We start from the raw sequence: 26,536 nt of genomic DNA, 5'->3' as shown, positions 1-26,536 counted from the left end.
GTATATATCCTTATGACTCCAATAGACCGTTGTTTTAGAACACGATCAGGATATTTGTATATTATGTGCTAAAGGTGTCTAATCTTCCCCACACCTATAAAAACGCATCTTCTTAGATATAAGGCTATTATGTTACATTTATTAAGAGTCATTCAAAAATACCAAATAAAAGTGATTTATCAACGGACGGAAACTTATGTCGGTTTTATTTCATGAGTCAAAAAACAAACATAACTAAACTTTAAACAAGCGCTCAAGATACACTTCTATAAAGTCGTAGCCGTGGTGTAAACGATGTGCCGTTAAGGCTGGCATGTTTACAGTTGTCCTTGGATATTAATATTCTTCTGTTTACTGTTTACATGTCGGTTAATGTTCTTAGGCAGCGTTAGCAAACTTTGTTTTCTTTTTACAATAAATGCGACACAAACATTACACCATCTGTAACGTTCCCATACGCACAACATCTTGAGTTTGCTAAATGATTAACTAGAGACCATCATGTGAGACAATGGCGATCAACTCCCTATATCATCGATAATTGCTGATAATAGGTTGGAAAAGCGCGTCGTTTTCCATAAGGCATAACGTTTTCGGAATCTTTAGAGGTTTTCTTGAAACGATTGGTAACTGTTTTTGTTAATTTGTAGTTTACAAAAATGAAAGTTAGTAAATTGAAGATGCAGGGTGTTATATTATTGTTTTGTGCTTTATTTCTGTGTGTGTTGGCCAGTTCTAATGATGAAGTAACTGTCAGTCCGGCTATCACGCAGCCTTGTCGTCCATATGACTCCTGTCAGAAACGTTGTGTGAAAAAACAGATAGCTCTTAACCAGCAGATCAACGTCACGTTGGGTCATTTAAATTGCCTCTGTGATCAAGATTGCGAAACTTTCGGGTAAGTAGCAAGCACAAAAACGAACAAAAACAATGCGTTTTTAGTATGACTGCCAATTTTTAAAATACTGTAAAAGTAGAACATATTTGGAAGTTACCGTATACGAATTTCAAGTGCATGATTTTAGACTGTTATATATCGACTGACTTCCTGCTGGTGTTAATTCCAATGGCTTCGTTATGTTTTTTTTTAAAATTTAATCGTTGTTGTTCTAATCGAAGGCAGAAATAAAAAATTCTCTGTTAATTACATTAATGTGTTTTTACAGGGACTGCTGTTGGGATTATCAAACTGAATGTGTTCCGCGCCCTGGAGGAGATTCTAGTGGTCAACCATCAGCGGAAGGAACTCCAAAAAGTAAGTTTCTGCACGAACATAAGATCTCTGGTACAGGCTTTGATCGAATTTATTGTTTTCTGGCCTGAGCGGACCTTTTCATTTCTTTTTAGTAATTCGTGGTCAAAATAAATTGATAAAATGAGATTTATTTTTGGTTTAGTATAATCATTCACCCCTAAAAAAAAACATTCGAATTTTCTTTTTCTGGTAATACCAGCATGAATTTGTAATATCCTAGCTTCATTAGTTAACAAAAGAAATATATTTCAAAATACACCTGGTGCAAATTTAGCGATTCGGAAGCAGACGGGGTGAAGTTGGATTCTTTAAAATCCCCGTTAATTTTGGACAAAAAACTAGTTAATTTTGGGTAAACACATAAACAACACGAAATGACATTGTATAAGATTTGCTACTACTGTTACATGTAAATGTGTGAAGGTAAAATGGTATTGTTCGAGCGATGTTTGGTAATGTTATAAAATTAATATTCTATACTTGGCTGAAGCCAATTACTCACTATAGTTATCTAAGTGCCTGTAACTAAATATTAAATAAATTTTATGTATATACATTATTTTGTTATTATATCAGTATATATATTTAAGTTTTTTTTTATCTCATAATGTCCCTCTTTCCCCAACCTACTATACTCTTAAACCATACAGGCACCAAATATGCAAAACCAAGCAACAATGCATTCGAATGCGTCGTCGTTGACGATTTTTCGAAAGGTTCTTACTGGATGATTACGAAGTGTGATGCGAATTGGCCCGATGACGTCACACGACATAAGTGCACGGAGGTGAGATGACTTAATTTGCAGCAAAGGTCGTATGCTGTTTGTCGTCGGCGGTTTCAGATAATTACTGTTTGAACAGATAACAAACACCAATTTCGCGAGCAAGCTCCCCGTCTTAGGGTCAACAGGTTGGACTTACCGCAACGCCTTCTGTGCTCAGTGCAATTACGTGGAGGATATTAGCTTTTGGTCGCTGAAGGCTCAATGCGTTCGCAGCGCACCCGACGAGGTAGATGGTGTGTTTTGTTATCATATGACCGCACCATATGGTGTAAAAAACACATTTTCAAGCATCAGCAAAATACTTCAGGTTCTCTCTGGCGACCCAGACATGATATCGTATTACTTCAAACACTTCTGCAGCACTGAAGTGATGCAAGATTCAGTGGAAAACCGAAAAGATGGAAATCAGATTTGGAATCGAGAGAAAATTGTCCGCGAGACAATCAAGTGGAAACGGTCACTAAGATCTTGCGAAAAATCGCTAATTCAAACGTGTCCAAAAAACACTAGCAAAAGCGCATCCGAAGCTTGTGCCAGCTACCAGTCAATTATTATTGCGCGAAGTAAGCTTTGATGCAATTTTCCAAAATATGTTTTAGGCAAATGAAGCTGTTTATATATAAATAAATAATTTACAGATATGATCAATACATTTTACAGATATAGTATGGTGGGAAAAGATAAAACACATTTAGCACATAATATTCAAATATCCTGATCGTGTTTTAAACAATTAACAACGGTCTATGGGAGTCGTGAGGATACAGTTTTGTATTTCGTAGAATGTTCTTTGTTTACTACCAAATGGGACAAGAAAATAAAATAAAAAGGTTTCCTATCTTCTTCCACCCTACTATATATATTTATTGACAGGCAAAAACGATCCGGACGATGAAGTTTTATTTAAAAATCCAATATGTGCGATGTGCCACGGTTATACGTTGAACGACCTGCAACACATTGTTATTCAACCGAAAGTAAAAGATACAAGAGGTTGGTGTTGATGTGGCAAAGTATTATAATCACTTAGTTATCTTTCGGGACAGTTTAATACGGTTTTAATACAGTATGCTGTTAGAAACTTGTGCGTGCTTATAAGACCGGCGAAAGATGGGACACCTTTTCATTCTATTTTCTCGTTACATTTGGTAGTAAACAACGAACATTTAAAGAATTATAAAACCGTATCTTCACGACTTCCATAAACCGTTGTTAATTGTTTAAAACACCATCGGGATGTTCGAAAACCATGTGCTAAAGGTGTCCCATCTTCCTCCCACCCTACTATATATATTTCTGGCCATTTTTTATTCGAGAAACTCTTACTATATTACTATATTTGTCACAGCAGTTAAGTTTCGCTTGTGCCATAATATCTTATATTTGTTTCGTCGCCAGACAGTGAACGAAACATGTTTTGCCCGGTGTGGATCTGGACAAAATATTACGACAAAGCTTTTTGGACTCTCGACAGCGCTTCCACCAACCAAAAACTTCTTCCTGCTTTTAATAATAACTACAAAACAAGCAGTTGGGTAAGAACCTATATTTTTATAATATACCCATATATACGCTGTCCATATATACTCTGTAGTATACAATGTACACAATTGTAATTGATATTATAGGATTTGTTTGAAATTATTTGGTTATATGCGCCTTCTCTTTATAATCGAAGGAAATGTTACAAAACACGTTTGGATTGTCCGTTTGGATTAATGTATACATTAAATACACGATCGGCAACTTTGTATCCCATTCTGCTTTATTTTTATATTCAGGCACCACCATCATTTGCAGTGCTGATGCGATTTAAAGAGGACGGTTCTATTGAAATGGTGTACGACGATGGAATGTCGACTGTGACGATACCACCGAAACAGGAATGCAACGTTAGTGAGATCTACGATCCATTCTACGGTCACTGTAGATACGTTTTCTGCACGAATGGTCTAACTTTCACAGAAAATGGGTGAGCGGTATACTTATAGTAGGGTGGGGGAAGATAGGACACCTTTGCATTCTTTTTTATTCTTCCTATTAGGTTGTAAACAAAGAAGAATTATAAAACCGTATGCTTACGACTCCCATAAACCGTTAATTGTTTAAAACACAATTGGGCTATTTAGATATTATGTACAAAGGTATCCCATCTACCCCCCACCCAACAGTACTACTTCAGTCATAACGTTCTAAACGCAACTTACTAAACGTTATACAGATGTGTCGACGCTTCTGCATCGAACGCAGTTACGACAGTTCCAAGTTTGAACTCCACTCATACGAACATGACAATCACAGACAATGCGATCGCTGCCACCATAACTGTTACAATCCAATTACCAATGGCTGACTTCACTAACGGTTTTAATTCCACATACGAAGTTGGTGACTCCGTGGTGAAAGTTTTCGAAGGTGTCTTGAATACAAGCACCGTGAACGCAACTGTTAATGAGCAAGGTATAATAGTGCTGTGGTGTCCGATTCTGCATCTATATATGTAGATATATTGTAGGGTTATTGGGTAAGATGGAACACCTGTTCAGTACATCCGTCCCATTTAGTGGATAACAAAAAAATTAAAGAACTTAAAGAACGTATGTTCACGACTCCCATAGACCGTTGTTAATTGTTGTTAAAAACGCGATCAGGATACTTGAATATTGTGTGCTAAAGGTGTCCCATCCTCCCTCACCCAACTGTATATCCCATATTTATCGAACCTTTTTCGACACCCATCAACGCTGTTTTCGCGGGTGGGGCTACGGTTATATAATTTTGTAAAAATCTTTGTTTACCACCATAAATAGACTAATAAAGAAAGCTCCAAAAAAATTGTTTGCATCTGGTTAACTGCTTGAGTTACTTACTACTTTTTTGTGTTTAGAAAAATCGTTGAACGAAAGCGATGAATCAGTGAACGTGACCGTGTCTTTTATAATTGTGTCACCTGGTAACTACACACAAGAAGAAATATTAGAGGTTCGTTATATAACATAAATATCAATTGAGATCCGCCGAGTGTTTTACTTTTAGCAACTTTATCATCGCTCTATGTTTTATTTCTTGCCTGGTCTTTTATTTCGAGGAAAATACGACACGACTGCTGCTTTAAACCTAAAGTTTCGTGAATTTTAAAACATTGACTGCAGATCAAAAATATCACTTATGGTAATAAACATAGTGTTTAGTGTATGATGCAGTTTTATTAATTACATTCAGGTAATTTTACCCATTTCCATTTAGATTACAGACGCTCTTTTCGAAAAAATGCCATTCCAAGAAATGACAATACGAAACAACATCGTCGTAATCTCAGTGGTTGAAAGTAAAGATAATAAAGTTGCACTACGATGCAGGTTCGTATTTTACATTAATGCATATCTTTACAGTGCACAGGCGCACATATATGTTTGCTCAATTAAAATCACAACCATAATATTATGTTTAATACAAGCAATGGCTAATATCTAAATATCCTGATGGTTCTTTAAACAATTAACAACAGTCTATGGGGTTCGTAAATATATGGTCTATAACTCTCTATATACTACCAAATGGGACAAGAAAATAGAATAAAAAGGTGTCCAATCTACCCCCAGCATCCCACTATACAATTAATCACATGAATTTACGCGGCTTTGCATTACCTTCTAGTCTCGCTGACCAGTTGACATTACTGTTGCGCTAAATGTAACCGATGAGTTTATCATGACCTTTTCTAAACACCGAAAAAATATTTTGTTTATCTAATTTTGATCAAAAATCTTTATTTTAGTGAGGATTCGTACAAACTGATATACAACTATTCACAATATATTACTACGAATTACGATGGAGATGAAATCATTTTCGTAAATGAGACAGAATCATACTACATGAACGGCGAATACCAGGTACCTTTACTACTTAATTAAATAAATGCATTCAAAACGCAAAAAAAACTAGGATTGCCGGTAATATAATTTTAAAATTATCCATTAGATATACTCTTAACGGGGCATACCAGCGAAAAATCAAAATTTATATGTGGATAAAAACGCTCAAAAAGAATTATAAAACGATATCCTAACGACTCCCATAAACCGTTGTTGATTGTTTGAAACACGATTAGGATATTCCGATATGATGTGCAAAAAGTGTCCCGTTTTACCTCAACCTACTATATATACGAAAGTAAATCTTTGGCTGTATAGCGAAAGGAATAGAACACAAGTTACTTTCTGTCCAGCCACATAAGCAAGGATGACCTTTTTTTTAATATTAAACTGTCTCTATGTTTGAGATGCTGGATTGGAGAATCACTATAACAGAGGATGGAACTTCGTACAGTTCACTGGCGGATTCAAGAGTTGCAGTTTGCGAATTGGTAAGTAGCAACATATCAAGCTATAATGTATGGACATGTAGTTTAAACTTATGTGGAAAAATTTTTAGTTTTCCCTTTATATAAACAATAAGTTAAGTTTAATTCATTTTTATGTCTTCCATATAAAAGCAATTCTGTTCGCTGCGAATATGGCAAGCTTGTCAAAACATCTTTTCCGCCATGAAAATACTGTCTGTCACAAAATTGTTTTGTCTGCCAAAAAATCCCTTCTTGGACAAATATATATGGCTGGCAAGGACAATAAACCGTTGGCCACTTAATTAAAATAATAAACGATGTGGCTCAACGAAAAACGGAACAACCGGCTTAGCTTTGGTTGGGTTGTTATTGCCAGGGTATACCCAGCACGGTAGTTTAAGGAACGTAAGGTTTATAAGAAAACACATAACAAAATAATAAGAAGAAATATTAAACATTAACTGCTCAGCAAGGATTCTCCGCCTTTCAATACTAGTTACAGCAATGAAAACAATCCTCAATTATTGTCTGTATATGAAATACAAACAGTAAAGCTTCATGCTCAAGAGGAGAATCCTGCGACTCATCATCGCAGTTGACGTATCGCCAAAATATGACGACGTTTTCAAGATACACACTATAGAAATGATCCCTAAAAGCATGATCTTAACTACAAACACTGAAACAACATACATGTTTTACGAATTTAATCTGCTGTTTGCGAGAAATTAAACGTTGTGTGTTAGCATTTAGAAAATGCAATAAAAAGTATGGCTGTATAATTTGTCTGTAACGTCTAAGTTCATACCAGTTATAAATTCGCACGAAAAACGAAATTTCTTACGATTTAATTTCATTTTAAATCTAAACCACAGTCTTGACAATACGTCCCGTGAAATTATATTTTGAAAAAATAATTTTGACAACTGCTCAGCAAGGATTCTCCTCCTTTCGATGCTACGAGAGCATCGAAAACAATCCTCAATCACAGTTTGTAAATGAACCTACAAACAATAAATCTTCATGCTCAGAGGAGAATCCTGCGACTCGTCATCGCAGTTGTCGTATCGTTATACTATGACGACGTTTTCAAGATGCACACTATAGAAATGATCCCTAAAAGCATGATCTTAACCCAACTTTAAACTGAACTGGTAATATTGTACGAATGAAAACTAATGTTCGTGGGACTTTACCCGGACCTTTATTTTTTAAAATTTATAACATTTTCGGCCGAATGGAAACTAATGTATGTGGGATGTTAACAGGTTCTTATTTTCAGAATTTCTAAATAAATTCAAAAGTGTACTCTAAACTTATTAGTTTAATTTGTGCCTTAAATAACATGAAAAAATAAAGTTTACCACGTATTTTTTTTTGCAGTTAGTAGAACCGCCATTACCGCCAGTGTGTAACATATATTTGCCCTTGAACCAATCTGAATATGTTGTCCTCGCCAATGGTTCGCTTTGGATGGAAGATCGACAGTTGCTGATCGACCCAGACACTTACATTCCCTTTGGGGATTCCGTGGCTGTTTGCATCGATGGCTACACCCCACCAGGTAATTTGTTTTCAACGGAATAAAGTAAAAACGAAATATTTAAATTAAAATTTGTTTTACAATTATTTATGTAATGCAGTAATTTGCGCAATACAGTAGGATGGGGGAAGATGGGATACCGTTTCTTTTCTGGTCCCATTTGGTGGTAAACAAAGAACTTTCAATGAATTATAAAACCGTATGCTCACGACTCCCATATGGCATATAGACGTTGTTAATTTTTTTAAAACGCGATCAGGATATTTAAATAATAGGTGCTAAAGGTGTCCCATCTTTCCCCACCCTACTATACAACTGTTTCATATTTTTTTCTTTATAAACGTGGTGTGAAACAAGTCAAAGAAAAACAACTAAAAAATCCCCTGCTTTATATGAGTTACCATTTGTGTTTGATATTTCAGAAGACATTTCTTCGAACACCGTTGACACCGAAACAGAAATAGATCCAGTGGTTGAAATTATCAACTGGTGTACCTTCGGTCTCACTTTATTTTCTCTCCTCTCTCTGTTCCTAACGTTTCTGACTTACCTATTCTTCAGGTAATGTAAAGATATTCTACTTTTGTTTCTGTACAAATTTTTATTGTCGTGTCAAAAAAACCAAATGTTTATCAACACATTTAAACCAATGCGTTTTATTTTTGACAACGAGTAGTTTATAAAAGATTTTCTTTGTTTATTTTGGTACATAATCTTAAACCACGTTACGCATGCATGTATGTACAATACTATCTAGCTGGCACACAGAATAGTGATGCTTACTGTATAGTGAGTTTGCACAGCAGAATTCAATTTAATATGCCAATCGTCGGCTTTTTTTCGAAACTCTTTAACCGATGCTCACTGTAATCAAACTCGAATGATATATCTCGATCGTCGCAGTGAACTACGGACAGTGGCGGGTCGGAATCTAATCAACTTAGTTGTCGCATTATTCGCTTCCCAACTCTTGTTCCTGATTGGATCAGAATGGACCAACCCACCTTCTGTGTGTACCATGTTCACCATACTTCTACATTATCTGTTTCTCGCCACATTTTTCTGGAACAACGTCATGGCCTACGACGTTTGGTTGACGTTTGGACAAGGTAAGTTTTTTTGCAGTATATGCAGCGCAGAAGTGTTTACAGCTATAGTACAGTCTTCTGAACTATAATTAATTAATGCTAAAAACAAACAGATTATGGTAATAACTATATAGGTCATATTTTGTCATCCAGCTGTAGGTATACAGCACTTCGTTTTAGCGATGGTATATATAATGTTATACTCTATAAAATATTCTAGGTTTACTTACATGGATTTTCATACAGGCATTGACAAAACATTCCGTCGCTCCGTTTTGAATCGTCCTTCGATTGGTGGTCACAACTCTTTTATTCGACGAACACAGATCAAATACATGTTCTACGGTTGGGGCATGCCGGGTTTATTTGTGGGTGTGTGTGCCATACTTGAGTTCTGCGTCCCAACCATATATTTTGGTTATTCTTACGACCCGTCGGTACCAATATGTTGGATAACTAACCCCACAGCAAATTTGATTGCATTCGGCGTGCCACTGGGAGCAATACTAGTGTGCAATTCTGTCTTCTTTGTTCTTTCAATCGTCTCGATCAGGAAAGTGACGTCAAAGAAATACAGAAAACGCTACAGCGAAAGCGTTCCGCCTCTGCGACATGATAGCAGGTAAGTTCTTGTAAGGGTTCGGTGGGTTTTAGAAATGTTCTGCCCGCTTAAAGTTACCATGTAACAAATTATCAGTAACCACTGCGTTGCATCAAAGGCCACCAAGTGTCTTGCAGAATCTGTTGGTTACGATGCGAGTGCTCTTACAACTGAGGTGCACGTCGCAAATTTCTTTTCTATTTCCTTTGTGCAGGTTGCCTTCGTTTAAAATCCCTGAAACATTGAACGAAGCTCCACCATCGTCACCAACGTCAGATCCAGACGACGAGGTTTTCACCCAAGTACCTTCACCGAGCATCCCAACTCGCTTTCAATTCACCACACAAAGATTGCCACGCCGAAGACACGCCAGTACAGGCTCGATGGTAGCATACAAGCAATCTATGGGACTCGCACGAGTCAATATCTTGCTTTATGTTAAAATGTCAAGCGTAATGGGCTTCACTTGGGCCCTCGGCTTTGCGGCTGTGGTAGCTGAAACTCCGGTGCTGTGGTATATATTTGAGATATCCGTTCCATTGCAAGGGGTTTTTATACTCGTGTCCTTCGTATGCAAGCGTCGAATACTGAAACTGTACAGTGCTAAGTTCGGATGCGCCCCAAAGCCCGGTATTACTGGTAAGCATATGCATAAAAATGGAAACTTATTAAGACACACTACTTACATCGAGATATACCAGCGTTTTTAGCATATCGGCTTGTAAAAATGGCGGAATCTATAAGTATTTACCCCTTGTTATACTTGCAGGTCATACATACAACCAAGATAAAGGGTTCAAGGTCAAACTACGCAAGATTTTCTTTCTTCCCATCAGTAGAAACCAAGAAAGTGGGTCATGAATTTCCTTGTATCGTGTTGTCTTGTAAAAAACTTTTCTGGCAATTTAGTCTCACAAAGACATGCCAATCAGGTCGTATTCGACAGGGTAAATGACAGACAAGCTATATAGTGTTAACAATTACCAGAAGTGCTTTTTTCTTAGTGTTACAATGTCTGGCAGAAACAGTGTATTATTCCTTCGTTTCATTTTTAATATTCGCTTCTAATCGGTGGTTTAAGTTTTAAATGTCTTGCATCGGCTTAAAAATATATTACTGTGGGGTGAGATGGGATATCGTTAGTACCCAACTTCTTAACTGTTGCTTTAAAACAAACAATAATGCAATAATGCCCTACGCGGGGTGACAGTTATAAATCTGTAAATGTTCTTGGTTTATCGTCAAATGGGACAAGAAAAGAAAAACATGTTTAATCTTCTCCCACCCTAAGAATAGAGCTTCTCTCAAAATCCAGTTCAAACCTGATGCTGTAAATGCGCATTTCTTTCTTTTCAGCTTTGTAGTTGTATGAAGAATTAAATCAGTTATCGACCAAATTGAGAACTTGTATTTACTATTCAAAGCTTCTATAGGCGCCAATGATAAGGATATACACGCTGGGTTAATGAACTGTGAACAGTTATCGGCAAAAAACATGTCATTGAAATCCGATTGCACGCTGTGGTGTGAATTAGGTAACAATTAACACGGAGTTGCTGAACTTACACTACGATTTTTGTTTTATTATGGCATAGTGGATCAATCTAATTTTAAGCAGCCAGTCTCGGTGGAATTAGTTAAAGCTGAACTCGGTACGACATCTAGCGGGAACTTGACAACAAATAAGTTTATATCGAGGTGACGTCACCGTATGGCGTCGGGAGATCAATGGGAATTAATTTTTTTATCGGCGAAACACATATCGTACGTAGGGCACTTCCACGTCTTCGCCGTCGACGTCGTTGCAGCACATCTCAAGTACCAAAGCTTTCTCGTGCGGTTGGAGCTTACGTTTCGACACTTTCTGCACAACTTCGCTCATTCTGTGGGTGATGGAAATAACATGTTACTAAAACTGGTAAAATTTTAGGAAAAATTGAAAATAGGCGTTAATTTCATAAAATCAACATCAATGAAATTTATGCAATATCACAAAAACTGGTAAATTCAATGCGAATATTTCAATTAATTACGTGTGGCAATTGGAAAAGACAACAGTTGAATGAATGAACGTAAATTATTTTACCTACTTTCGCATGGCAACAGTGTTTATAATACTGGTGTCCTGTTTCATACACCTCGTGTACGATATAAAGTTACCACACATTTAACTTTTTAGATCCGTCTTACTTGGTTGCGAGTCTCTCCTTGCGTTTAACTGGAGTCATAAAAAATGAGTAAAGCATTGCTACGTTCTGTGAAAGCATGGTGACTTCAAGTTTATGTTCTTTTTGGAAGTAATCAATAAATTGACCGAGTGTCATCTCGTCAGAACCAGGGGCGGCTAGATCCAACCCATTGACGTCGATGCGATCCCACAAACTCCATTCAATGTCGTAATACTAGAGGATTTTTTTTCAGTGAAGTTACAATTAAGTAATGAGGTCTATTCTATAATAATGCAGTCCAACTGTGTCAGGAAGGAAAAATGAAAAATTGACATTTGTGGTTGGGAATACATTTATATCAGGACTATAGCTGCCTTCATTATACAGTGGCCATGAGGTCTTTAAGAAAACATGTTTTATTAAAAGTACACCCCTACCCATAGCCTTGTTTTCATGGGAGGCTAATTTATTAAAAAATAATGTTGGTCGATATTATGAAATAGTTTAATTATTCGGGTGGGGTGTTAAGGGTCTTTGGATTAAACTAATAAAGTGAAAATAGTGGTATGACACCATTAGAACGTACCTTTAGCTTAGGAGCAGTAATCGGTTCTGAAAAAGCAAAGAAAGGAAGAGCCAAGTTGACGAACCCGTTCTTGTAAGATTCAAGTTTTTTGTTGCCTTGAACAATCTGTTAGAAATATGAATACTGTGTAACTCTTCTATGTAGAATCTTGTATATGTAGATAAACCATGAAGATCCATGTAAATAGAGTGTTGTTGCCAGACATAATGTTAATTTCATGATGAAAGCAACACTAATGGTAAAATATTGGCAAAAAAATAAATTGCTGTAACAGCGGTATTAGATAGCAGATTTATTACTGCCTCTATAGTGTAGCTTTGGAATAGCAATTTTTACAATATTAAAAACGGTTAAACAGCACTGCTTTTTAATTTAACACATAAACCCTTTTGGACTGCTAATTTAGGACTAATTTTTACCAAGTAAATTGGAATAAACTGCTTTAATAAAAAATTAACATACATTGCTTATTAACCTTAACTTTTGCTTAGTAACTAAAAATAAACTTTGATTTTGACTTAAAATTTAATCCACCACATACCTTGTAAAGTTCGAGACACACCAGACCAGCAACCAGAGCAGTTGTGGTTGCGATGGCAGGAATAATCTTACCAGCGATCAGTTTACTCTTGTGACGATCAGCAGGGCTAATCTCGTAGTTCTCAGCACGCAAGTTGGAAGCAGCAACAATGAAATCCATGTGAAAGTTAGTGTCATCGTCCTGGGAATAAAACTCAATTTTTATGAAATTTTAAGTTAAAAATGAAAAAAATGTAAAATTTTCAATTAAAAATAGAAGTTTTTTTTATATTGAAAATTTTGTAACTGATTTTTCATATAAAATACTGATTGTCAGACATGTTAAGATTGTTTTAAATACTTATTTACATTATTTAGTAAACTGTGAGTGTGTGTCCTTGGGCAAAACACTTAATTGCCATTTTTCTTAATCAATGCCCGCAAATGTGCTGTTTAAATTGTCATACATAAAAGAGACAAAACTAAAATAAAAAATCCCCCAAAAAGTTAGACACATGGCAACTTGTGGGTGAGCACAAGGATTATGAAATATTGCACAGGTGTTCACTGGCAAAGCTAAAAAAATAGGGAGTGATATTATTAAACATCTCTGCTTTTCGCCTAAAACTTCTCACTTTTACTTACCTTGCTCTCCTTCATTTTACCTTGGTATAATGATAAATACTATTTTCTCAATGATAATTACTAATCTTTACTAACACCAAGATAGCAATTGCGTTTTAATCACAATAATTTTTTACCAGAACTTTATAAAAAAAAGTGTCATGAGTCACGACCTTCAAAACCTTTGACTGTGCCACTACTGGTGTCAACTTCTAATATTGGCCTGCCATGGCAAAAATAAGTTTTTATTCATTGAACTGTTACCTTCTCAAAATCGGCGGGCAACATACGGAACCCTTTAAAAGATTCAACAGTTGGAATTGCTTTTTTCAAATCTTCGAACTGAGTGTCGTCCATCGATCCAGAGTTCATTTGGTTTGCCTCCGCATCAGTGGTGGCTGAAAATTTATGATTAAAAATTGACATCATTTGCTAAGATATTTTGAACTGTACATATACTGTTGGTGCCAGGATGAAGAGAATTCTAAAACTTATCTTTTGGCAATTTTTTTTTAAACTGGGCAACTAAATCAAGAAAAATAACACTCAAATTGCTTTTAATATATATACAGCTTATCTGCTTAATAATGGCTGAAAAATAGATTACAACTTAAAAGAGGTACGTGATAGAATTTAATAGCTCAGTGGTTAGACTCCATACTGATAACTATTATTGACAGCATACTGTGCCCTTAAGCAAGACACCTAACGCCAATTGCTTTAACCCAGTGGTCACTTATCCATGGGTTTCCCAAATATAAAAATTACCCAGAATATATGTAGTAACTCGTAAGCAGTAGCGAGGAAAAAAAAAAACCCTTGTTATAACAACTTTCATACCCTGACACAAAGGGATAAAATAAGTATCCCTGATTTATTTAAAATTGACACTCACCAATTTTAACTCCACTCTTAGTTTTAAACTCAGGCACCGTAATCTGGCCAAGATGTTTCTTTATTTCCTCAGCGTTGGTCATTGTAGGCATGCCATACATGGTTGCATACAGGTTCGAGGCGGCAAGTACGTATCCAAAATGTGTTGTCTGAAGTGAATAGAATGATGATTAAGAATATTTTAGTTACATGTTTCTGCTATGCAGCCTGGGCAAAATTGTGGTGGTATCTACAAAATGTCGTATTTTGAATTTCAATAGATAGTAAAGCATGGGTCAAAAGGGTTTTGAACTGCTTGTTTCAAATATAAACCCTCTTATGTCAAAATTCATGGTTTTTAGTTTTACAACCTTTTTTTGCAAAACAATTGTGAGTATGTGTTTTTAACTTTTTGGAGAACTTACATTTTCTGGATCGAAAACAAGAGGATGAGGACATCTCTTAGGTCCCGACCAAAACATTGCTCCTGAACTATTCTTCTGATCCGGAGGAAAGTTGTGGAGAAGTTGTTTGATGTTGTTGTGGTATAACTCCTGTGGAAAATTTCAACTTTTGATTTGTGAATGCAATAGGTATTAAGAGATTTTATTACATTACAATATTTGTTATTAGTTTATATACAATTTCTAGTTTAAATGCTAACAAATGCAATTTGTGTTTTAATTCTTGTTTTTTCAAGGGGTGTAATTATTAAAACTAGCTACTACAAGCCAGATAAAAATATTTTTGTGTTTTATTAAAGATTAAATATAACCAAATTTTATTATGCAGATGAAACAAATTTTAAAATATTAAAAACTGATAATCAAAAAGTTTTGTACCTGAAATCTCAATCTTGCGAACTGTACACAGTCGGCAAAATTCTGCGGTCGGTTTTTGAGCAGAGCATTGTGGACAGCTTCGAGGGTAGTGACGGGCTCTGCACCAGGTAACTTAGATATTCGGTCGTAAAATTTCGGGTCAGTGAGATATTGGTTGGCTGTGTCTGCCGAATTACGGAACAAACCTTCGAATTCATCTCGAGCCCACTGTGGAAAGTGATAGTTTTTTTATTCTTTGTTGGTGAGGTCCTGGTCAAGAACCTGGGATTTAGGCCACATTTGGCCCATTACCCCAACACCGGAAAAGCCCATTCAAGTCCTTTGTGCAACTGTGCCGAACAGCGCATTGCAGTCAGACGCGTATTTTTTGCACCATTTTATATCCTTGTGTGCTTGCGAGTTACCACACTTTTCAACTTTGTGTATGATTTTTGTTTTTGATACGGCTTATAAATTGGACAATCCATTAGTGACCACTGGGTTGGAGCAATTTCCGTCAAAAGTGTCGTGCCCAAGGACACATGCGCGAATCAGTATTAGTATGAGCCACCTAAACCACTGAGCCACGACGCCGGACCAAGTAATGGGTTAAGACAGCCAGTGGTCACTAATGGGTTATCCCAAAGTTAGTAGAGACCGGGTATTCTTAACTATCAAATATACAACCACAAATAAAAATTTCCACTAAGTTAAATACATAGTTATTAGTAAAAGGGTTTGAACTGAGGTGTATGAAAAATATATGACCCCAAATGAAAATTTCCACTAAGTTAAATACATAGTTACTCGTAAAAGGGTTTGAACTGAGGTGTATTGAAATAAGTCACCCATGCAATAATGTTGGCTCGGATATGTTAAAACAAGTAACATTTTTATGAAAGTTGGATTTGGTATTAAATTACAATAACTTTGAGAAGTGCAGCAGTTGATTTTAAATTACGTAGAAAGGCAATTGGTGAAAAACCTGTAAGTAAGTCATATGTATTGTTGATTTTTAACAATTTTAAAAATTGGAACATATTTCTAAAACTATCTTGCTTAGTTTGTTAGGCAAAGCAAATTTAATTATTTTATTTAAACTTCACACATTGTGAATAACACAACATTACCAATTAACCAGAGATCAATTAATGTTACTTCAAAATGTTATCTCACCTGTAAAGTGTGTTCGATGGCATTCGGGAAGTTCTTCAGTGTGCAAATGGGGATTGACTTCTCTGGAGGATCCTGGGAGGAGGAGTACGACTCAGTGGAGTAAGGAAGAACAACCTGGATGTTGCCTTTTGTTCCCAGTGTTCCGGACTCAAGAAGAGGCTTTCGATAATAAACACATCTTCGATCCATGTATATTCCTGAGAAGAGTTTCAGTGTGTATTAGTTATCATATTGGTGGAGAATTTTGCAATAACATGGGAGTGCGGCATACACAGCAAACAGAATTTGGTTGAGAATTAAGATGTATCGTAAAAGGCCTCAATATTAACACAACAAGCCTTGAACACATAACCTCTGAGTAAGAGGACCCACGATAAACATTGTACTTTGAACAGACAAAATCATAAACCATTGCACAGGCATTAATAATACTTAAGCTTGAATTATAAGAAAAGCCCTTTACTTGCTTGCACGTTGTCAAGAGCATTTGCAACTCCATCGAGATTTTCGAAGAAATCATCCGTGTAAACATTCTCTGTCTCCGGTCCTACCCTGTTCTCATGTGATACGATACGAGCAAGTGGGTTCATTTTCTTCACAGCATCCGCCGCACACTGAGACTTCAATTTCTGAAAAAACAACATTATTTTCAATTTCAACCATCACTTTGGTGAATATTTAAACTTAAAAGCTTACAAATAAATTTAAAAAATATGTAAATAGTAAAATTGCAACAGTTCCATCTTTGCAGAACGTGCTCTAACACATCAAACTACCATTTTTGTTTTAACACAATATTAACTATAACATAAAAAAATCCTAAAATTATCCACACGCCCACACCTGGACATCGTGAGGTCTGAACAAGAACTGTCGATTAAGGTTGCTCTTCTCAATCACATCCATGTCCGTCACCACCAATGATCCTGTTTCATCCTCCTTCTCCACGAGGTTACCGAGCTTGCACCCAAGTCCGATCATCGAGAAGTTTTTAAGAAGCTCGCATCCGATGGCTCCCGCTCCCACCACAAACCATCGTTGGGAGGATAACTTCCTCTGGAAGTCTTTGCCGAAGATCGCAATCTGTCCGTCGTACCTCGAACCGGACTACAAGATGTTTTATTAGTTATATATATATATATAAAGAAGTCTTATGGTACTTTATAGGTATTTGTCTACTAACTATTCAACAATAAAACATTAGCCGATGGTACCACAGCTTGCACAATTCAACACAGAAATACCACAACACTGTTTAGAGTAAACATAAACTCACAATTATAATAAGCACATAAACTAGAGTAGCTAGCCGTTTTTCTGCATAATTCGAAATATTTAACTGGATTACAGCAAAAGATTAAACAGGGAGGATTGTACTTACAGTTTGATAAGATTCCACGTTTTCATCTTGACTTCCCTCAGGTAAACACTCGAGTGCATCAAAGTAGAAATATTGTTTGATTGGCATGAACTTTCCACTGCAAGCCTGGATGGAACGTAATATTATCATTACCAACAAAAGCAAAAAAAAAGAATTTATATTATTCTGAGCCAAAAAGACATTTCTGCACAATAAAGTTTACAGAATAACGTATACAGCCGAGAGCCACGTATTACATTTGATGCACAATATATCCAAGCGTAAGATGCCCCCCCAAAAAATCCTATACCCCACTAATACTAAACCACAGATGATTTTCAAAAAAAAACACAGTTGATTTTTCAACATCTGTTTACAGCCAGATGTTTGTTTAGTTGAACGAAGTAGCTACCTTCATGACTTCTTGTGCAACAATTCCACCAATGACAGCTTGTACAGGGCATGCGTCACCTCGTGCCATGAAAGAAAATTGACGGATGAGTTTTTCATCAAGTTCACTCTGTTTTGCTTCAGCGCTTGCATTGTTGTTGATTGTTGTTGCTATAGCAACTAAAGCATCAGCGTCGGGCTGTGAAATAAATTGATTAGATAATAAATCAGTAACATGGTGCCTTTTTTGGTTAAAAAACCACTCATTAGACTGTATGATATGTTATTACTTAGTATTACCTGTTTAATTGAAGAAATATCATCAGTTTAGAAGTTAGTACTAGGGCCCTAGCGCCTGACTATTCACAGGGGATAACATATCATAGGATATCATAAACTAACCAGAGCAAGCAGACCCTGTAAAGGCTATAGACTGTAGTAACATCTGTTTTAAATTTAAGCACTTTTGTTGTACAAATCTACAAGCTGCTTTACATTAATAAAACTTTCAATAACGTAGTTTCGAACTAGCCACACCAATACAAATATGGAAACCAATATTCAAGCCAAAGTGTTCACCTGCACGCTATACAAATAAATAGGTGATGTCATTTATACTCTTATCATAATTTGTAACAAAATACACAAACAGCCTTCAGCACAATTCAAGATAAAATCTTACTCTAAAAGGGGGTTTTAATGCATACATCAGTCTCATGGCTCACTTAACTTAAATATTTGAAATATATACATTTCTACTACACCTCGAAATTTGTTGCAAATTATGCAAAGCGTACTCGTTTAGAGATTGTTAGTTTTGGTATTAAATGTGTGCTTTCCAGCATTTGAGCATTTGGAAAATGCTCAAATGCTTGTTCTTATTAATCGTACAATATTAATCGATTCCGCTTTTAATTAAAAAAAGCTTGTAAGCATACATTTAATACCAGAACCCACAAATAATGTGACCCACCAGAATAAACTTATAGTAAAAAACATAACATAAGTTGCACTCACCGTGTTCCTGATTTGAGGAAGATGACCTTTTTCTTCCACAAATTGATGAAGAGCTTGAAACAAGATGTGAAGTTGTCCTGGTCGATCAAATTTCGCAAAATCTGTGACCATAAACTCCGGACTTTGAAGTGACTCGCGCAAAGATTTCTGTAAAAACCCCAAGATTTAATATGATCCACTGGAGTAATTAGCCAACTTAGGCCCTAATACCATGTTCTGTAGTGTGTCACATGGTAGGGCCCTATCCAGGGTATTAAATGAGGATATTATTTAAACACATTTTTCCTTCAAACTGGTTTAAACTGGGTTTGCTTGTGCTGTGTGAAGCGAAATAAAATGAGCGACAAACAATCACGAATTAAACCACGAAAATTTAGTTTGTTAAATAGATTGTAGTAGTTTACCTTAATTTATTTATATTTAGTGAACCTTAAACAGAAGTGATAGCAGCAAAGACATTTAAATAGTAAATACAATACTCAAGTACATACAAGTTATTAATTAGTGATCCAAAAGTGAATCAACATAAAGTTTGCATATACCATATAATATACCACTAGTAAACAACGTTTCATTTGCACAGCATTTCAAAGTACAACACAAAAGTACTCACAAACTGAACAGTTGTTGGCATTTTGACTTGTGTTGCGATACCACCACGATCGTAATTATTATATTGAGAAATATCTCCGATGTTAAATGTGTACGGACCAAGGACGTTAATCTTACGTGGTTCGCTATCATTCAAACCATCCATACCCTGTGTTTAAACAAGTGTTAACAATGCAATTAAATGGTTACAAATAATAAAATAAACCAACACATATGGACCCCAATGACAGCGAAATTTTTAAATGTTAATTTTGGTCTCTGTAGGATATATCACATCAATATTTCATGAACCTTTTTCAAAATTGGGTAATTGATTAGACTGAAACTAAAAGCATGTCACTCTTGACCAATGTTTTGTACATTTTTCTCTTTTGATATCATCTTATAAAAACCAGTGTCTTGCTTTAATCCATTCTTTTTAATAAACCCAAGTGAATGTGGTCTTTTTGCTTGTTTGTGAACAAAATATTGATTTTAAACTTATACTGTTCTGCTTATATATAATGTTCCACATTTTTGCTCTACAGAGTCAGGTATAAAAAGGTACCCCCCCCCCCCGCTTATTTTGAAATCTAGGCGCCTCTACTTCTACACTAACCTTGACTTCATGAAACTTGACAAAATCACCACTCTCAAATCCATGTCGTGTCTCATCTAGACATGCCACAATCCCTTCACCTTTCTCCTGTATCAATAAACAATAAAATATCCATCAAGGTACTTAAATCCTAAAAAATATGGACCACAAATAACTATATGTGTATACAGTAAGGATCTGGTGCTACGAAAACATAACCAACAAAAATCTAACAATTCATAGATTCTATTTGAATAAAAACTGTCAATGCCATTTAGGCGAAATATATTTTTCTATTATTGCTAGTGGTTGGACTTGATTTTTATTGGTTAGGTTTTCGTAACACCGATCATTACTGTATGTCACTATACAAGAATCGTTCAACTATATGAACTTTAGATCAGGGTCAGATTTGCAAAATTTATTACAGGTTACATATGTATATAAAGTTGAAATATTGGTTTTGGATATATATTTGTCAAAAGTGCTGTTTCAGATACAAAAAAACAAATTGTCCTTTAGTTTTCATGATACCAAAAACTGAAACCTGATTTAGCTTGATGTAAGCGTAACGTGAGATGTAGGCTTATTACAAGATCAGCCCTTTTAAGTAACAGTATTGTAATTCACTACATTGTAATCCATAGAGCTATATGTCAAACAATCAGACACAAACAATTAAATCCTTAACTTGTTATATAACAGTTCAAGCCCTGACCTGTTTTGTGATGCACCCAAAACTTTTACAGATAAACAATATTTAAAGACAGGGTTGGGTATTTATTCGTTGCGTGAAATGTAAAATCTAAAATTTTTAAATATTTTGGCGCATGGTAAACAGATCCAAGGTTCGAAATAGACGATGCACCAGCTTTAAACAACTACTGCTTAAACTTACATTCTTTGTGATGGCAGATATCATTGCACTTTGTGGGTTTTCTCCGTTAGTATCATACACTGTGAAGTTAGATGAGAAGTCACAGAAGATTTGTCCAAACAAACCAAAAGTGTTGGCCACAATTAGATAAATATTGGATTTGTGGGTAAAATCACTGATGCGTAACTGCTCTGCGAGACTTGAACTTGTCAGCACTACCACCTGGAATTTGTGTTTTTTATTATTTACACAAAAGTATATGTAATACTGAACAGCCAACAGTTGTTTTTTTATAAAATTCTAACAAACTGTTTTCATAAAATTCTAATATTTTTGCAAAAGCCGATATAAACCAGAAAACTAAAAAGCTGTGTAAGTTATATCTATAGTTATTTAATGGATTGTGATAGTATTAGTGATTATGTTTAAAAACCTCCAAAATTAGCATAAAAATGGGGAACAATTTGATCTTATTTCTATTTGCTGAGTAACCTGAAATTTTAATAATACCATCTGCATAGTTCATACAAGTAAAACAAGTTAAAATACAAACAACTATGGTTATGTGTAAAACCAATGCCCAAACATGGAAAGTACTACCAACATTAACACCAAGCAAGTATTTTAAGATCAGGGTATTATCTAAGTGTTTTGGGTGTTTAAACTGAGGTACTATGACGCTGATGAAGCCAGTTTGTGAAAATCTTACTAAAAAAAATAAAATGTTATAACATAGGATTTAAAAAAATGATAAAAAGGTAAAAAAATTAAAAACCATATTCTGTATAATTTCAAAACCCAACAACCATGATTAAAGTTTTTGTTAATATGACTTACTTGAAACTGGCTGAGAAATTCTTCTGTTAACTTGCCAGTATAAGGGTGAACCGGCACATATGGGTTGAGTTCACTAACTTGAATGGCTGATACTTCAGCCAAGTTTTTACCAATGTCAGCATCAGAGACGAAATACTATTTTAATAAAAAATATTGTGGGTATTTAGTTTTTTTTCATATCATTGTTATTTGATGAAAACAAAACAAGATTTCTATGTTACCTACTTTAAGAATTTTAACTTTGTTTAATAGTGTTTGTTATTCCATTTGGATGGCAATAATTTTATTTTTATGTTTAATGTTATGCTTCTGATTTTGAGTACAGAAGCTGAGTTTGTGTTTCAAACTTGATTCTAAATTACATGCATTGGAGCAATAAGTTGTCTATGCTATCTGACCATGAGCTGACTTTCAAATCACATTTTTATATATATACTTGTTATACATACAGTCGATACAGATACAGTATAGAATAAAGTATAATACAACAACTACAAAGCATCATACAAGTAATTAGGGGACTGGGGAGCTACCCTATTTGTAAAATGTATTGCTTTTACCCCTCTATTTATGGGATATGGCTAGACACAACATATTCAATATACTAAGTCATAAGTATGCTGTAACCCCGCGGTTCCCAAAGTGGGCGCCGCGGCGCACTAGTGCGCCGACGCAACTCGTCAAGTGCGCCGTGAAAATTTGCAGAAACATTTCCAATTTAGCATGGTCGAGATAATTGATTTGTATTAATATTTTATTGCAATATAAATTGTTGTTTTATATAAAAATCCAACGTGTTTGTTCAATAATAAAATTTAAAAAGTTTGTTTTCGCATTTCTATCTGTACAGTAGATTTGTATATTATTACGTAACAATGCCAATTATTTCTTTCGGTTTGCAATAATCATGTCCAGACTGTGGTACAACACTTTTCATATGCCTAAGTTTCATATGCTTAAACGAGCCTAATCTTAAAATACACGATAAAACTGTAAAAATGCGTTTTTATTTCTAAGACCTTTGGCTAAGTGCGCCGCAAACATTTTGAATAGCTCAAGTGGCGCCGGGTGAAAAAAAAGTTTGGGAACCACTGCTGTAACCAACATAATATTTCCTTATACTTATAAGTTAAAGTTATACTAACACTAATACATGAATATTTTATGAGCAATACCCATGATTCATTAGGCTTCTTTTAAACCTACCTGAGAACTGAGGTGTTCAATAGTAGCAGTATCTTCATCATGTAAAGTGACAGCTTTAACACCTCCTAAAATGACATTTTTGGCAATTTCGATTCCAAGACCTTTCATCCCACTGATGAGAATATTTGATGCACCCATTCTCTTCATTGCATCGTGCCCCAGCACATACCTACATATAGTTTATGATACAGGAATGTTCATAGCACGGGGACTACTTTTAACTGTAGGGATCATTTATCGTCGCACAAGTTAACACATAACAAGTCGAGTAAGTAAACTAGCAGTTTGTGGATACGTTTATTTCTTTTTTTGTGTGGTTGCAATTTGAAAACCTGAAGTAATTTTCATTAATTTCCTGGAACAAAAACACATTACATATTAAGTTTTATATATATTATAAGCTATATCTATAGTTTAATACTTGTTTGCTTGGCCCTAAGCAAACAGTACGAGCAAACATATTAACTTTATAAGGACCACAACTACATGACAGCTAGTCAGCTATAATACTTCTTTTGTACATAAAGATGAAAAGATTAACACATTCCATCTACTTACAGCTGTCGAGAGTATAAACCCTCATCAATGGCTTGCTGTGAATCTCCATTTTGAACTTGATCCTAAAATAAGAATAAAAGTATTAAATATTGTAAAACAGGTAGCCTATTCTTTCCATGTGGATGTGGAGTGATAGTGATACAGTCATTAATAACATAAACAGGAATGGTGGACCGATGTAGCTTACTAGTCTATATTATACTATAGTGCTGCAGGAGTGCAGGTTAACCAAAATGATAATTAAAATAAAAGCTCAGGTTTAGGTGATCTCTTACCAACTTTTTTAATTCAACTGCCAAGTGCTTAACGTTGAAAAAATACTAAATTAAAAATATTATGATTGTATGAAACAATTGATTTTATGATATTACAATATATATACATTGAGACTTTATAAATTTGAAGACAAAATAATAAGCACCAAACAAACGATACAGGTTCAAAATACATGGGACTATACAAAGAAGACGGAAAAAATTTTCCGCTAGAGGCGGTAATTATTTAAATTAAAAAATACGGAAAAACGAACAAAACAGCACTACAAAGTGTTAATAAGTGTAAAACAAATTAATTAAATAATAAAAATACCTTTCTAAATACATAAAACACTAGTAAGAACATATTTCCCACATTAGGTCGGTTATATACGCTCTTTCGTTTGGGTGACTGTCGTCGAGTCTGTGGTGTAGCGGTTTGCGTGCGGTCGTGAACTCTCTTTGTTTCATTTTTACCGGGTTCGAGTCCCGCACAATGGAATACTTTTTTTATATTTTTTTTTTCAAGTTTTTTTTGTTTGACGAGTTTGGGGTTAGGAGTTGGGGGTTAGGGGTTAGAGGTTAGGGGTTAGTGTTAGGGGTTAGAGGTTAGGGGTTTATATCTTATGTGTATAAACCGTGAAACTAACTGCTCCCCATAAAATAGAGAAACGAATTTGTCATCGCCTCCTAGCGGAAAATTTTTTCCGTCTTCTCTGTATAGCTCCATGTGTTCAAAATTACTACATATAATGATTATTAAGTTCACATTAAAGAGAAACCAAATTTACACAAATTGCTATCTCACCATGGTGTCAGGTCCGGACAATTTAGAAGTTTTAGAAAAGTATGTGTCTGAGTTGTGGTTTGTCTTTCGTTGTTTAGCTGGTGGGGAATTGCTTGGGAAAGGTCGTACAGCGGCTTCAGGAAAATTGGCGGTATCGTTTCCCTCAGATGACATGGACAATATTATACACCACTTATTCCTCTCTCTTCTTTCGACGCAGAAATCGTTTTGAACAGAACTTTATTCAACGAGTAAGCGAGTCACCACTTCATGCATACAAAAATTATTGAAAGCAAAATATTTACAATCTGGTCTGTAAAACAAGTTGAAACATTACAGCAGGGATGTTGCTGCAAAAAAAACTTAAGTCTTGACCACAAAAGAATTTTCCTAAGTTTCAAACATTTCTATATTGTGATCTGTTTTAAAGAGTTTCTATGACATCATAACTCTCACAAAATTTAAACTATTTCTTGATGATATTCTTTCCCTATATCAAGTTATAACTTATATCTATATGTATACTTTTTTATATATATATACAAGTTTAACACTAATAGAAGGGACTGAGGGAACATACAGTGCATTTTTCATGATACATTACAATATCACATAATTATAATACATTATACATTACATATGCCTGTTATATAAACATTAATACATATATACATAACACATATTATATGGAACAGTAATAACTGATAAATTACGATAAACCAAACTATTCGAGGGTTTGCGATATAATAATTTGAACGCTTATATACAGTTTGAAGTTAAGAAGAATATTTCTTTATAGGCGACTCACTGTCATCCATTAGGAGTTGGTGGTTATGTGCCGTTCGGCGTTCATCAGATAACAGGATAGAGGATTTTTTATTAGGCGTTTTATATAATTGTTTACAAACATTACGAATCGTTTATTCTATTGCACTAACCTCTCTGTTCCAGCGTTTGTCGTGTCCTTCACTTAAATTGACTCACTGCGGGCTAGGTAACCTTTTTGACGGAGTGAAAACCATACGTCAGTTGTTTAAATAGCGACCTTTAGTTCAAGCAAAATCAATGACCGTTCCAATCGTTTTATATTAATATAAACTATGGTGAAATGTTTTTTTTTTCATCACGAAAATCAATACCAATTAGTATTGCGCATTGAAGAACAAAATATCACGTGTGGATGAAATAAAAAGCGCATTAAGGTATCGCATATCCTAGCTTACAAACGCTTGCGACACGACAGAGTGGTGCAATAAGAATAGACTTGTTTCAACAAGACAGATAACTGACTATACCTGAACCAGGAACAAAGGAATATAATCAACAAAATCCACATTGAGTGTGGAGAACGAATGGAAATCTAACGACTCGCATCGCTGAGCTTTGTCAATGCGCTTCATTCATGCGTATCGTATCCTGTCTCAACTTTTTTTCGGACGGGGATTTGTACAAGACATATAAAATATCCCAAATCTTTGTTTCAAAAAACGCAGTATTTAGTCTTTGTTAAACCAACGGTACACATACGTATGTGTACCGTTGGTTAAACCTATAACATAGTTCGTTTAATGTTTGCCTACACATTGAAACAATCACTTGGCACGTATTGTTATTAAACAAGACAGCCTAGCTATAATAAATAGGCAAGTTTAATTATACAACAACTGATAAA

The 26,536-nt window shown here is 35.2% G+C and overlaps 2 protein-coding genes and 2 non-coding genes across 7 annotated transcripts; 1 reads left to right on the top strand and 3 right to left on the bottom strand.

Annotated features, from left to right (window-relative positions):
• The first annotated feature begins 131 nt into the window (after positions 1-131).
• On the top strand, positions 132-11,019 carry LOC100181193. The gene is made up of 19 exons (XM_002122694.3): positions 132-898; positions 1,167-1,255; positions 1,906-2,042; positions 2,119-2,268; positions 2,350-2,605; positions 2,916-3,035; positions 3,441-3,577; positions 3,824-4,014; positions 4,264-4,502; positions 4,930-5,024; positions 5,289-5,401; positions 5,821-5,938; positions 6,328-6,411; positions 7,774-7,954; positions 8,356-8,494; positions 8,837-9,042; positions 9,268-9,643; positions 9,837-10,261; positions 10,392-11,019. The coding sequence occupies exons 1-19, from the start codon at positions 660-662 to the stop codon at positions 10,481-10,483; spliced, it is 3,387 nt and encodes a 1,128-aa protein (XP_002122730.3). The 5' UTR covers positions 132-659; the 3' UTR covers positions 10,484-11,019.
• Positions 6,851-7,058, bottom strand: LOC113475252. The gene has a single exon (XR_003396997.1). It is a non-coding gene; the product is annotated as a small nucleolar RNA U3 (small nucleolar RNA).
• On the bottom strand, positions 7,316-7,522 carry LOC113475268. The gene has a single exon (XR_003397014.1). It is a non-coding gene; the product is annotated as a small nucleolar RNA U3 (small nucleolar RNA).
• On the bottom strand, positions 11,011-26,204 carry LOC100176463 (ubiquitin-like modifier-activating enzyme 1). Of its 4 annotated transcripts, XM_002127456.5 has the most exons (23): positions 26,160-26,204; positions 25,803-25,863; positions 24,886-25,177; positions 23,824-23,885; positions 23,266-23,434; positions 22,060-22,194; positions 21,244-21,444; positions 20,367-20,453; positions 19,770-19,916; positions 19,157-19,303; positions 18,162-18,338; positions 17,771-17,875; positions 17,233-17,496; positions 16,853-17,018; positions 16,390-16,586; positions 15,235-15,441; positions 14,818-14,946; positions 14,415-14,562; positions 13,784-13,917; positions 12,918-13,097; positions 12,377-12,481; positions 11,813-12,024; positions 11,024-11,505 (listed from the first exon to the last, which is right to left on the bottom strand). In XM_002127456.5, the coding sequence occupies exons 3-23, from the start codon at positions 25,036-25,038 to the stop codon at positions 11,367-11,369; spliced, it is 3,264 nt and encodes a 1,087-aa protein (XP_002127492.1). In that variant the 5' UTR covers positions 25,039-25,177; positions 25,803-25,863; positions 26,160-26,204; the 3' UTR covers positions 11,024-11,366. The 4 variants fall into 4 exon arrangements, with proteins under 4 accessions (XP_026689860.1, XP_026689864.1, XP_002127492.1 ...); XM_026834059.1 differs by lacking the exon at positions 26,160-26,204 and having other exon boundaries at positions 11,011-11,505; positions 24,886-25,130; positions 25,803-25,910; XM_026834063.1 differs by lacking the exons at positions 25,803-25,863; positions 26,160-26,204 and adding an exon at positions 25,673-25,690 and having other exon boundaries at positions 11,011-11,505; positions 24,886-25,130.
• Positions 26,205-26,536: the final 332 nt, after the last annotated feature.

The sequence above is a fragment of the Ciona intestinalis genome, chromosome 1 (assembly GCF_000224145.3).
Source record: "Ciona intestinalis chromosome 1, KH, whole genome shotgun sequence".
Classification (NCBI taxonomy): domain Eukaryota; kingdom Metazoa; phylum Chordata; class Ascidiacea; order Phlebobranchia; family Cionidae; genus Ciona; species Ciona intestinalis.
The sequence above is the reverse complement of the archived record's forward strand: the minus strand, read 5'-3'. Positions and strand labels throughout refer to the sequence as shown.